The sequence below is a fragment of the Monodelphis domestica genome, chromosome 2 (genome assembly GCF_027887165.1).
Source record: "Monodelphis domestica isolate mMonDom1 chromosome 2, mMonDom1.pri, whole genome shotgun sequence".
NCBI classification, from domain to species: Eukaryota; Metazoa; Chordata; class Mammalia; order Didelphimorphia; family Didelphidae; genus Monodelphis; species Monodelphis domestica.
This window is the reverse complement of record NC_077228.1, coordinates 105631982-105645960: the sequence shown is the minus strand read 5'-3', so window position 1 is coordinate 105645960 and position 13979 is coordinate 105631982. Positions and strand designations below refer to the sequence as shown.

The 13979-nt window shown below is 38.8% G+C and overlaps 1 protein-coding gene across 1 annotated transcript in view; it reads left to right on the top strand.

Moving 5' to 3' along the window:
- The first annotated feature begins 542 nt into the window (after positions 1-542).
- The window catches only part of KLHL12 (kelch like family member 12), a 27436-nt gene continuing 13999 nt past the window's right edge, over positions 543-13979 (top strand). Inside the window, exons 1-4 of the mRNA XM_016429508.2 lie at positions 543-678; positions 6675-6908; positions 10857-11010; positions 12215-12432. Of these exons, the coding sequence (XP_016284994.2) occupies positions 6726-6908; positions 10857-11010; positions 12215-12432 (555 nt within the window). The 5' untranslated portion in view covers positions 543-678; positions 6675-6725. The remainder of the gene's footprint in view (positions 679-6674; positions 6909-10856; positions 11011-12214; positions 12433-13979) is intronic.

Sequence of the window (13979 nt, the reverse complement as noted above, 5' to 3'; positions counted from 1 at the left end):
GATTAAGCCCCATTGTGATGCAGAGAACGTGGAGAGGGACGAAGAAGTGGCTCCAGCGTCGATTCTGACCACACCGGCTGGCGCCCCCAGAGCACTGCCGGACCTCAGAGCCCGTTCTGAGCGATGGGCTCGGAAGGCGGCGACGGCTCTATAGGTTTCCTCCCCGCGCTGAGAGGCGTCCTGGCCACGCGACCAGAAAACCAACCGTAGGCAGGCCCTAAACGACGGCCCAGCGAAGGCTCTCCCTGCACTCTTGGCCCTTGGCCCAGCCCAGCGAGCCTCTGTAGAGAAGCGGCTTCAACAAGCCGGCCGACTCCCGCGCTGCTAGGCAAAGGTCCCTCTTTACTTCGTCCGCTTTTCCGGCCATCCGGCAGCAGCATCAGGAGGTGGTGAGGGATAAAGAGGGTCATGTGACCCAGCCCCGTCACGTGGCACTTGGAGAAGGCGAAGGGGCCCGTCTTCGCGTTCCGTGCGTCATCACGTCGCGCGGCGACGGCAGCGACGACGGCGGCGGCGACGACGACGACGACCGGCACGATTCTGGCGGCTCCGGGGCGGGGAGGCGGCGGCGGCGGCGGCTGTTCGGCGCCCACTGAGCCGCCTGCGGGCCCCGCACCCCACCCCACCCCCTCGGGCGGGGGGCCAGCCCTGCCTGGCTGGGTTGGGCGGGGTGCTGAGGTGAGTTGGGTGGAGGGAGCCACAGTTGAGCCTCTCCTGCCCTCTCCCCGCCCCGTCCGCGCGCTGCCGCCCCCGTGTGGCCGGGGTGGGAGCTGGAGGCGCAGGGCCCGAGGGAGGACGGGGTGGGGTGGGGCTGTGCAGGCGCTGTACCCCTGAGCCTCCGTCCCCTCCTCCCGGGACCTGCCTCCCTCTGGGGCGGAGGAAGAGGGCCTTTGATTATCCTGCCGAAAATTAAAAGTGGACCGAAGTTGAATCCCGCGTTCCCATTACCCTTGCAACTCTCGATCTGTGGTGAAATCTGAGATTCAGCTGGGGAAGAGGAAGTGGGTCTGCTGGGGAAGGGGGTTTCGTGACGTGGAGTGACTCCTATAAGCACTGATTTTTGGTGCAGCGCTACTAGTCATTTCTTGGCCACTGACACCCTTAGAATGTGAGGACCTTAGTACTGGAAGGCACTTTAGACAATATAGAGTCCAACACCTTCATTTTACAGATGATAAAGTGAGGCCCCCAGAAGTATTGATTTGCCCAAGGGTACACCGGCAATTTTTCCCGGTGATGAGAAGAGATGATAATAATGATTTGTATAGTTCCTACTGTGTGCCAGGACTGTGCTAAGGACTTTTAAAAAATCTCATTTGATTCTCAGCATCATCCTTCGAGGGAGGAGGTACTATTATTGTCCCCATTTTACAATTGATGAAATGGAGGCAAAGATGAAGTGACTTGTCCAAGGTAACACAGCTAGTGAGTGTCCAAAGGCAAATTTGAACTCCAGTCTTCCAGACTGCAGACCCAGTGGCTCTTAATAACTGTGCCAACTAGCTTCCTTACCTGTGACATTCTCTACCCTCAGAGCAATTACACAGGATACCTTTGTAATACCTTTGTACACAGGATTCCTTTGTAGATGGTAACACCTCAAAACAGAAGAAAGTCAAGAACAAGTGATAAGCCAAAGTCCCAGATGATGAAAGATTTTGTAAAGGTTTATATTTTGGTGATTTATGTTTTCATCAGTACAGTGAGAACATGTTCACCTACCTGGTAAAGATGATGTAAGGATTAACCTATTTTTAAAAAAGGGATAACTAGTAATGAAAGAATTGTGATAGATGTACTGCAGCTAATGAAGTAGCCTGGAATGGTCTCTTTGTTACTGAAAAGTGATAGAGTAAATTATTAAAGACTCGAATTTGACTTTCATCATCATATTCTCTTAAAAAGCTTTAGACCCTAAAGAAAATGGAATTAATTGTTAATTTCCCTTATTCCTTCCCCTAGGAAGTGTTTGTAACTGTTTAAAAAAGTAGACTAATCAGAGTTTGAATAGTCAGCATAGTTAATGAATTGTGTTCTCAAACCCTGTGGTTTGTTTATTTATGTAATGATGGCCATGGGTTAGTGATATTGAACCTGGAAAGTAGCAACTTTTGCTTATAAATCAAGTTGGTGGGTTTCTATGGGTTCAGGGGCCTCAGATAAGATCTTAGGTTGAGACAGATTTTAATATCATATAATCTAATTATTTATTGATGCATCTTTACTTTGGTCAGTCGTTACCCAATAACAGAGATTCCCTTTCATAAATAGAATCATGAAAGGTTACTGCCATTCTACAGTCAAGGGATTGTAGAAATCACTTAATCAAACCCTTGTTTTTCACAAGTGAGAGAACTAAGGCCCAAAGAAGTAAAGAAACTTCTAAATCATATAATTAGTTTGTGGCAGAACTGAAATCAGAACCAGTTTTTCTCATTTACAGGCTAAGGTTCTTTCTCCCACTTTATATTGTTATACTCAGACTGCCCCAGGATTTTCTGTCATTAAGCATTTATTAAATACTTCTATGAACCAGGCACTGTGCTAAGTTCTGAGGATTCAAGAAAGTCAAAAAACTGTTTCTTCCCTCTAGCACCTCAATAGGTAATGGCAGAGAAAGCAGGTAAACAAATGTATGCAAAAAGATCTTACAAGTTCACTTGGAGATAATTTCAGAGAGAAGCCACTAGTGTTAAGGAGAATCAAGAGAGACTTGCAGAAAATGGGATTTTAGCTGAAACTTGAACAAAATGAGGAGGTGGAATCATAGTGTCTTAGAATAGAGATATCAAACATGTGGCCCCAGCATTGCTGGAATCAGATTAAAATGTAATTGAGGGGCAGCTCAGTGAATAGAAAACCATGCCTAGAGAGGGGAAATCTTGGATTCAAATTCGGTCTCCAACATTCCTAGCTGCATGACCCTGGGCAAGTTATTTAACCCCAGGTGTCTAGCCATTTCCAGTCTTCTGCCAGGGAACCAATACTTAGTATTGATTCTAAGATGGAAAGCAAGGTGTTCTTTTTTTAAAAAAGGAATTGGGGATATTTAACAAAATAAAAATACAGTAAAACATTGTAACATTTCATATAAAAACTAAACCAGTATGCAGTCAGGGACCTTTATTTATGCCCTTTTCTATTTGAGTTTTGACACTGTTGCCTCAGTGTTTAAGGCCCCTGGTTTCAGAAGTAAATAATCAATAAACATTTATTAAGCACCCACTATGGGACAAACATTGTACTAAGCACTAGATATATATTTAGTCCAGGTCCTTACCAAATACAGAATTCAGTTCAGTTGTTTCAATCATGTCTGATTTCGTGATCCTATTTGGTTTTCTTGGCAGAGACATTGGAGTAGTTTGCCATTTCCTTCTCCATCATTTGACAGATGAGGAAACTGAGGCAAACAGGGTTAAGGGATTTTCCCAGGGTCACACAGCTAGTAACAAAAACAGGTAACCATCTAGCTTTTTAAATATCTTGTGGTCCACATAACAGTTCTTTGAATATCTGAAAAGAGCTGTTATGTCCATTTTAAATTTGTTCTTCAGGCTAAATGTCTCTAAAACTTTCAGCCAATTCTCATGTTACATAGTTTCAGGTTCCCTCACTACTTTTGCTTCCCTTCTTCCAGATGCATCAGTTTTTCAGTATACCTTTTAAAATGTGCTGAATACAGTACTCCAAATATGGTCTGACCAACATGGAATACATTAGAGCTAAGATTTCCATTAACGAAGCCCAATATTTTAGTAGTATTTTTAGTAGTCATATTGTTGATACATTTTTAATTTAAAGGGAACTAAGCCCCTATGATTTTTTTCTCCAAGATTGCTGTATATCTGAGTTTTCTCATTGAAGAAGCAAATGGGGTTCTCTGCTATGTTAATGCTAGAGTAAAAGGATTAATGAGCAACTATCTGCCAAGTTTATTTACCATGAATTTGTAGTGGGTGAAACTGATGTTCTAGTAAAATCAAGTAACCCTATAGTAGGAACAGAGAGGTCTTGCAGTGGAGATTACCCCAGAGAACAGGATAAGAAAGTCATTGGAGGCAAGGGAAATTGGTAAATTGCCAAGTAGCTGGTTGAGACTTGTTATATAGACAAATAAAACCAGAATGAGAAAAATGTGAGCCCTAGATTTGGATTTGGAGGATGTTAGTTCAAACCCCCACTCTGCTACTTACTCTCTTTGTGTTCTTGGACAGCCATATACCTCCTGGGGTGAGGGCCCTTCTCGATCTCAATCTGAGCCCTCTTGTCTTCTCATCCTATATTTGAGTTATGGATTTTTTTAACTTAATTGTAAGATTTTACACTTATTGTGATTGAATTTAATTTTGCTTAGTACAAGTAGTAGTAGTAGTAGTAGTAGTAGTAGTAGTAGTAGTAGTAGTAGTAGTAGTAGTAGTAGTAGTAGTAGTAGTAGTAGTAGTCGTCATTGAAGTTTCTCTGGTACTCTGAAGTTTGCAAATCACCTTCACACTATCTCACTTGAGCTTCCCAGCATCTTTCTGAAGTAGGTGTTTCAACTATCTCCATTTTACAGGTGAGAAAGGTACTAGAAAGGATAAGTAGCCTGCTTGTTCATGGTTACCCATCTCCTATCAGAGACAGCATTTGAACCCAGGCCTTTTAAGTCCCAACACTATGAACTAAATCATATTATTGCCTATTATGGTTCTAGCCTATTGTGAAATTTCCCAGTCTTTCATCCAGCATATAACCCCTTCTTCTTGACTTTACATCATCTACATGTTTGATCAATATATTATTTCTGTCTTTAAGAAAAATCAATCCAATAATTAAAAATTTCAAACAGACTAGTAGTGCTAGACCTTTTTGCAAGCTGACAACCAGCATTCTCTATTAACTTTCAGAGTCATGCTATTCTCCTTTTTCCCCCCCTTCCTTGGATAGATGCCTTTCTTTTTGTATTTTTAGAACTCCTTTTAAAATGTGAGCTCATCTCAAATCCTCTAGCCCAGAAAAGGAGCACTGTTCTCATTTGTGCCAGTCTCCTTGATTCCTAACAAAGGAGAGTTACTCTTTTTCTTCATCTTATTTAGCAAATCACACCTTCAATATGAACATGTCTAGATCCTTTTTCAGAGCAAAAGTTTAAATTTGGATTTGTATATCATGTTTTATGACTAGAGAGATGGAGGTCCCTCCTGAACAGAGTTAAATACTGACAAGTCTGTTTTCTATTCTGAAAGATTATTAAATGTTAACTGATTGTTTTAATAAAAGTTGAAAACTGTAAATAAGATTTGAGAATACCTTGTGTACTCATATCTGTCCCTGAAGATACCCTTCTAATTTTTTCTTGATTGTGAAAGATAGTTCATGGCTGTATGGTCATAAATTTGTTTTGTGAGCACACATCTTTCCTTTTCTTAAGCTATTTCCCTTTTGGAGTCTTAGGCAATGAGATCTTATGTTTATGAACTTTTTAGAGTATAAGACATTTGTTTGTCTTTCTGCAGCATGTTTCTTCTTCATTATTAGAAACTCCAAGAGAGAGTTCACTTTTGCCCAAGGTTCTGTTCACTTCAGTATTCTGAACCTGATTCCTCTGTTCTATGAAACATGAAATTGTCAAAGAATTGTTACAAGGAAGAGCAAGAATTTATCAGAAGAGGCAGCTAGATGGCTAACTAGGTAGAGAGCCAGCTTGTACAGGAGGTCCTGGGTTCAAATTTACCCTCAAGGCACTTCTAGCTGTGTGACTCTGGTCAAGTCACTTAACCCCAGTTACCTAGCCCTTAACACTTTTCTGCCCAAACCAGTACTTAGTATTGATTTTAAGACAGGTGATAAAGGTTTTAAAAAATGTATCAGAAGCTCAGCTTTTAGTACTTTGTAACTTCGTTTTCATTATCTTTAGTTTAGCTATCTGGGTGTTGTAGTTGTCCAGTACTACCATATCTTCTTGCCAGTTTTGTTATCTATATTAGGAACTGATAGTACATTTCCTCCATCTGAACAAAATTTCTAATGAAATGCATTAAGTGATTTATTTTAGTCATTGACATTGGTCTTTGTTACATTTAGGTGGTAGAACTACTTGTAGTTAATATACCTTCCCAAAATTATATTAAGTGAACCAATCAATATTTTTTGAGCAATAGTCAAAGCCCTTTTTCAGGTTTTTTTGAAGGATATAAAAAATAAGTATGCTTTAGTTTACAATCAGTTCAGGGAGTTAGAACACAGAAGTACATGGCTTAGATAGTAGTGCTTTGTTTGAATTGGAATAGGATAGAATATATTAAGTATACCCATGAAATAAAATATAGTGCAGAGGTAAGGAAATAAAGGCCTGTATTAGGGTGGTGGCAATAGAAACAGAAAGAAGAAACATGAAATGATAGGATTAATAAATCCATGTTATTGGTATTCACATAACATGAAGTTCTGCATTTTCTTACAAGAAATTCTCAGGTGTCCAGAAATCACCTTGCCTTTTCTTAACACTGGAATTATTTAATAAACCTTGAGGAGATAAAACTTTTATGATTGTGTGGTATTCTTCTCTTCTGAGAAGACATTATTATTAAAAACAAACAAATAACCCTCTTTTATTTCTAAAACTCTTAGAAGATGCTTCAGGCCCCCACACTTTAGGAAATAACCTAGTGTTTTTTTTCTTTTACCTGCAGAATCCAAGGACTACTTTTTCTTTGTCTCCATATTGCTTGGGGGTAGGCAATATGGCTCCCAAAGACATAATGACAAACTCACATGCTAAGTCCATCCTCAATTCAATGAACTCTCTCCGGAAGAGCAATACTCTCTGTGATGTTACATTGAAAGTGGAACAGAAGGACTTCCCTGCTCATCGGATTGTTCTGGCGGCTTGTAGTGATTACTTCTGTGCTATGTTCACTAGTGAGGTAAGTTGGAACTAATGTTTCCCAGGGGTCAAAACTCCTACTTAGAGCTTATTAGCCATGTGTCTCAAATAGCAAAGGCATGATGATAATAATACTTGACCTCTACAGTCCAGGCTATTTTTCTTTTTTATTCTCCTTTTTAAAATCTGATAAATTTTTTATGGTGATTTTCAGGCTGTAGTCTGAAGAAAATTAGTTCTTACCTATACTGTAAAGCCTTCCTAGGAGGAGAACATAGATGACCATTGTGGTTGTGTGGGACAGCTTTGGAAAAGGTCCTAGTCTGGAGTATGTAAAAGTAACAAAGAGACAAAGAAAAAGTTTGCTTACAACAAATAGGATGTCTGCCGGATGGTATGGAGAGATGCTGTAAGTGAAGAGTTATTATCATCAGGTCTTGAAACCTAGAATGAGTTGGCTATGTTTGCTAATTGTGGAAAACTGAACAAAAGAGAATTTTTCCTTGTTACACAACCTGTAAAAGAATTGTAAATAGATTGAGAGAATCTATTGAACACAAAGAATATAATCCTCTAACTCCAGAATCATAGGATGATAATCAACAAATATTTAGACTGACTGATTGAGTAAAGACATGTTGAGTGTTGGAATAGAGAGTGCCATTACTGTGGGTTGCACTTTTACCATGCTAAATTACTTGCCTAAAATCTGAACATGGTGCTAATTCTAAGATATGTATTAGAAGAAATATAGAAATCTGAAATGTAGTTCCAACAGATCTAATCTTATTTTATAGTGGTCTTTGGTAAACACAGAATATCAGATCCCTAATTTTTGACAAATTGTATGTTTGAGATTATCAGAACTAAATAATTCTGAATCATTAGCCTTCAGATAGTAATGAGGGTGTACCCAGCAACTGCTGAATACTGAATTAGGACTGCTGACTTCAAATTTATATACAGTGTACATTTTTTTACAGGATCTGTTTGAAAATTATGAACGTAAAGTCATATGAAAGATCCCTCTCCACTCCTTCACAAAAAGCATCTTTAATAATGTTTTTATATATAAGAGGAAATATAAAGATAAGAAAAAGGGATAATACTTAGGGTATCTAGAGTCAGAGAGGGGTAGAAAAATGATATCACATTTTTGAAAGCTAAAAAGGATCCATAGAAGCAATATGATATGGTAAAAAACTCACTGGATTAGTCAGAATGGCCTGGATTTTAGTCTTAGCTCTATAACTTAAGAAGCTTTTAAAAAACAATTTCTTGGGACAGCTAAGTGGCTCAGTGGATTGAGAGTCAGGTCCAGAGACTGGAGGTCCTAGGTTCAAATCTGGCCTCAGACACTTCCCAGCTGGGTGACCCTGGGCAAGTCACTTAACCCCCATTGCCTAGTCCTTACCACTCTTCTGCCTTGGAACCAATACACAGTATTGATTCCAAAATGGAAGGTAAGAGTTTAAAAAAAAAAAAGACCAGTTTCCTCATCTGTAAATGTGGCTAAAGAAGATCTTGAAATCATAGATTTGGACTAGATCAGACCTTAGAAATCTTCCAACTTTCACTTTACAGATAAGGAAACTAAGGCCTAGAGACATATGCTTATGTTGGCTATCTCAGAAGGTTAGTGGGGTTAATTGAAATCATATATATAATAGCATTTTTAAAAGCTGTAAAACACTACATAAATAAAAGTATTTTTATCACATCATAATGGTTATATCCATGTCCTAGCAAAGAACCCATACTAATGGCTTACCTATATAGACACAGCTTCTTTGTAGCTTGAAAAATTCTGTACAATAGATGTACTTTAAAGTTTCTATCCATTTGGTGATCATTGTATTTAGTAACAATACAATTTTTTGTTAAATTATATAATTTATTATAATACCATATTTTAAATATTTTTATAGCATCATATACTCTTCATAAAACTTGACCTTTTTAAAAATATGTAGTGATTAGAATTTCTATAATTGTTTCTTTTGGAAAGAGAGTTGTAGCATTCCATCCCTTCTTTAATCATCTTTCCTCAACATAGTTTTTTTAGAAGTTTTTGTTTTCTTTTGCTTTCCTTATCATCTTCAGCTTATTTATTTTAGCTTATTTACTGACCTTATAAGATCATGCCACATACTCTTTTACCTGCACTTGCTTCTAGCATCTTTATGTGTGTATTTTTTTAATTTAAAAATTATTTCTCTGTGTCTTCAGGATTTCATCCTTGAGAGTTTCCTCTCACTACTAGATTGACTGGAATTGTAGTCTATCAGTCCCCTCCCATTCTTTCCTCTAAAGCTTTTGAAACCTATTTTTCCATATCAAGATGCATGTCAGAATTCATCTGACTTGCTTCATTTTTATTACAATTAAGAGAGTTGTCATTTTTTCCTGAGGTTCCCAGCATTTCCACCCTAATAACCAACTCTTCTTACTAATACAGAATTTTTCATGTCAGTCCCTCCATATTTTTTGATGGATGAAATTATTATTAACCAATCCAATAAATCATTTGTTTCTCTGCTTTTGGCAGAGAAAGGACTCCAGTAAACTGTCCAAATAATTGAAGTGTCATCCCTGTAATATTGGTTTTTGTGATCCTTTTTCCAAACTCCTCATCTGTTCTCTCTTTCTCAATGGCTGGTAGTATATTTTGCTTTTGATCCTACATCTGTTGATTTTTAACCCAAATGTTCTCTATCCTACTTTCCTCCCTTAGATTGATTCTTGGAGGTTTTCATGGTAATTCATCTTTTTAATATAAAATACCATTCTTTTTCCCTTTTACCTATCCTATTTTCTTTTGAATAAATTATTATCCTGAACCATAGTCTAGTCATGGGTTTCATCCTACCAAGCTTCAGAAAAGAACATAGAGGTCAAATGTTTCCTTTTGTTAGAATCTCTAACTGATCTTGCCCCTTAACCTTACTAAGGGACATTGTGCAAAAACCGCTAAGACTATGGGTTTTTAATACTTTCTTAGGATTTTTTCTCCTTTGAACAGGATTTCTACTCCCATTCTGTCTACTTTGTAGCCACTTTCTATGGTCTCTAGCTTTGTGGATGGATTAACACAAGCAGCTTTCTCCTTCCCATTCCTTTTCAGTTTAAAGAATTTTTTATTAGATTTATAAGATTCCATATAGATATATTACTAGCCCTTATTAGGTTCCTATCATCTTTGGTAGAGACCATCATTGCATTATTTTAAGCCATCATCCTGTCAGATACTCTCTTTAGTAGGCAGCTATTAAAGTGTTTGAATCTACCTTTCTTTTCTGATGTACCTGCTTCAATGGGCAGCAGTGATTTCTATACCTCTTAGATCTGTCTATACGTCTTAGGTCCCTTGGGTCTCCATTTCCTGCCCAACACTTTGATTTTTAGTCATGTTTCCTAATGCTTTTTCCCCTCATGATGCATGTTATTTGTACCTATTTGAATCATTAAAAGTAAACAATAATCATATGGTATCTTTTGGTCATCTGCAGTTTTGAATCCCCAGAATCACAGAATGTCAGAATTAGAACCTGAGAGACCATCTAATGTAACTGGCACCTGAACAAAGAATACATTCCATAACATCCAACAAATAATGCGGGAGGAGGAGGAAGAAATTGACCTAGATCAAATTTGGGAAATTGTGCAGTACTTTCAGTGAACTTCAACTGCTAAATGCTACAAATGCCAGTATCTTAATACCATTGTTCTCTAGATGTCTTAGTATACTGTGTACATTGTAACACTAGCCAATTCTTGTCAAAATAGAAGCCTATAGCAACAATGTGTTTGTGTGAACAGGATAAATAATACCATTTGCCTCTTTGGCACACTGTAGCTATAAATTTCAGTTTTCACAAAATTTAAATATAGTGTTGCAATTTTTATAGCCTTCTAAACTTCATCAAATGAAATTATATCTGTATCCCCTGGAATTTCAATCCCTGCTGACTACTCTTTGAATCTGCAGCTCTCAGAAAAGGGGAAGCCATACGTGGATATTCAAGGTTTGACTGCCTCCACTATGGAAATCCTGTTGGACTTTGTATACACAGAGACAGTGCATGTGACGGTGGAGAATGTACAGGAACTGCTTCCTGCAGCTTGTCTGCTTCAGCTGAAAGGTATACCAGTCATACAGAGTTGATGCTTTTCACAATTCAGATATTGCTGTAGATTTTTGAAACATTGCTATGGGCAGTCTGTGACAAATATATGCTACATTTGTTTTTTGCTCCTAGTTTAAGGAAATGTACCAGATGGGCTGTATCGTATCAGTTGCTGTATATTATAACCTCCAAACAAGGCTATTGGATTCTCTTCAGAAAAGGGCTTTTATATCCCTGGGGTCCATCATAATTCCTCAACTGTGATGAATTACCCTCCTCCTATTCCAGTTTTTACTTTGACACCAGTTATGCCTCATTATTTTTAGTCGTCATTGTTTTCTGTATGGTCTAAACAAAGCAAAATGCATTAGTGTGACACTTGCTTTTGTACATATTTTTGGATTTCATTTTATGTTCTAAACTACTAACTAGGGAGTTATGAGATTGTGGCTACCCTATCTGCACCAAAAATAGGCTTCATTTGTTTGGTAGACTTGAATGTAGAAAAGGAATATTGCTAAATGACTTAACTGTTGGCAATAATTTTTTTTAACCCTTACCTTCCATCTTAGAATCAATAATGTATATTGGGTCCAAGGCAAAAGAGTGTAAGGGGTAAGCAGTAGGGGTTAAGTGATTTATCCAGGGTCACAGCTAAGAAATATATGAATCCAGATTTGAACCCAGGACCTCACCTCCAGGCCTGTTCCTCAATCCACTGAACCAACTAGCTGCCCCAACCATTGGCAATAATTTTTATTGCATTCTTTCCAACCTCTCTGAAAATAAAATTGATTTTTCTGTTTTAATATGAGAAATAGAAAAGTAAAATGATCTTGATGAAGGAACAACTTAAGAGACAATATCCTACCTTTGTTTTTCAATCTGTGCCTTAATCATGGACTCAGACTTTCATTGACATTAAACATACAAAAATAAAGCTGGATCCAGAGGATGCAGGCAGACTTAGCCTCTCCAAGGTATCTTTTTTTTTTAAACCCTTACTTTCTGTCTTATTAACAACTTAATAAAATAAAAGGGCAAAGGCTAGGCAAACAGGATTAAGTGACTTGCCCAGTGTCACACAGCTAAAAGAATCTGAGGTCAAATTTGAACCAAGATGCTCCTGACTTCAGGCTTGGTACTCTATCTACTGTGCCACACATCTGTCTCTTCCAAGGTGTCTTAAAGTCTTTCTCATTTTCGTTGTTCATCATAGGTGTCAAGCAAGCCTGTTGTGAATTCTTAGAAAGCCAGCTGGACCCATCCAACTGCCTAGGTATCAGGGATTTTGCGGAGACACATAATTGTGTTGACCTGATGCAGGCAGCTGAAGTCTTCAGTCAGAAGCATTTTCCTGAAGTGGTACAGCATGAAGAGTTCATCCTTCTGAGCCAAGGAGAGGTGGAAAAGCTAATCAAATGTGATGAAATTCAGGTCTGCATATGACTTGTTGGTTTGGCCTCACACAGTACTTTTTTTTTTTAAACCCTTACCTTCCATCTTGGAGTCAATACTGTGTATTGGCTCCAAGGCAGAAGAGTGGTAAGGGCTAGGCAATGGGGGTCAAGTGACTTGCCCAGGGTCACACAGCTAAAAAGTGTTTGAGGTCAAATTTGAACCCAGGACCTCCCATCTCTAGGCCTGGCTCTCAATCCACTGAGCCACCCAGCTGCCCCCCTCACACAGTACTTTCAATGATAGTCCTGGCCACAAGATATTACCAGCTGTTGCTAGTTATTCTATCTACCATTATGGGAATTACTATGTTGCAATATTGGGATAAACTATTGCTGGCAAAAGAGAGTAGCTCTCGCTAGACTTCATTTTATATGAGGGACAGTTCCAAAAATGTCTATAAACATAATGTGAATTTTTATGACCTAAGGAAGAGAGGGAGGGAAGGAGACAAGAAGGGATCATTAGATGTACCTGGGGGAAGTAGGCTGACATATAGACACAGCTAGGAAAGGAAAGGTGCCATTTGGGGACCAAGGACAGATACAGCACCCTGCCTGGCTGACTGGAAGACAGATGGGGGGCAGGAGAGCCAAACATGCAGGTAAACAAATAGAGCAGGGTAAAGATCTCTTTTCTCAGTGCTAAAGGTCTCAAACTAAACCCCTTATGGGGGGAGGGGGCAATCTATTGTTCTTCCACTTGAATTTGGTAGGGAGGGGTTGCTTTGGTTTGGAGGCTTGTTTTGGTTTGGGGTGAGGGAGTGGGAAGCCATATAGTGCCTATCTGAGGAGCAGGAATGGAGTGGAGATTTCTTTCAGAATTCTTTATATATTTTCAATTTTTCACAAAGCAAAAATTGTTGTAGAAGATAATTAAACTTTCAGTTAATGACAGAGCAAGAAATGGAATATTAAGACCAGTCAATCCTAGTCCTAAATCCCATTGCTAGTCATTTAGCAGAATTTACTTTTCTTTTCCTTTTTTTTTTAAACCCTTACCTTCCATCTTGGAGTCAATACTGTGTATTGGCTCCAAGGCAGAAGAGTGGTAAGGGTTAGGCAATGAGGGTCAAGTAACTTGCCCAGGGTCACACAGCTAAGAAGTGGCTGAGGTCGGATTTGAACCTAGGACCTCCCATCTCTAGGCCTGGCTCTCAATCCACTGAGCTACACAGCTGCCCCCCAGAATTTACTTTTCTTGAGTAGAGTAGTTTTCTAGGTGTAAACAAAGGATCACTCTAAGGGCTAGAGAGAGATCTTTGTAAAGACAGAACTTACCTATACAGATCATAATTATGTCTATTTTTGGCTTTCCATCTTCATTTAGTTAGTTTCATTATAAGCTGACTCTAGAGGGAAATGTTCTGGTTTCCCCTCTCCCCATTAGGGGAATAAACCTTTTTGAATTTTTTGCAGCTCATTTCAGATCTTTAGGGTTTTTTTAAATTCTCCTATGACAATAGTGAAAGATTAATTGAAAATCACTATCCATGGCACCTACTACAAATATGTATGTTACTTTAT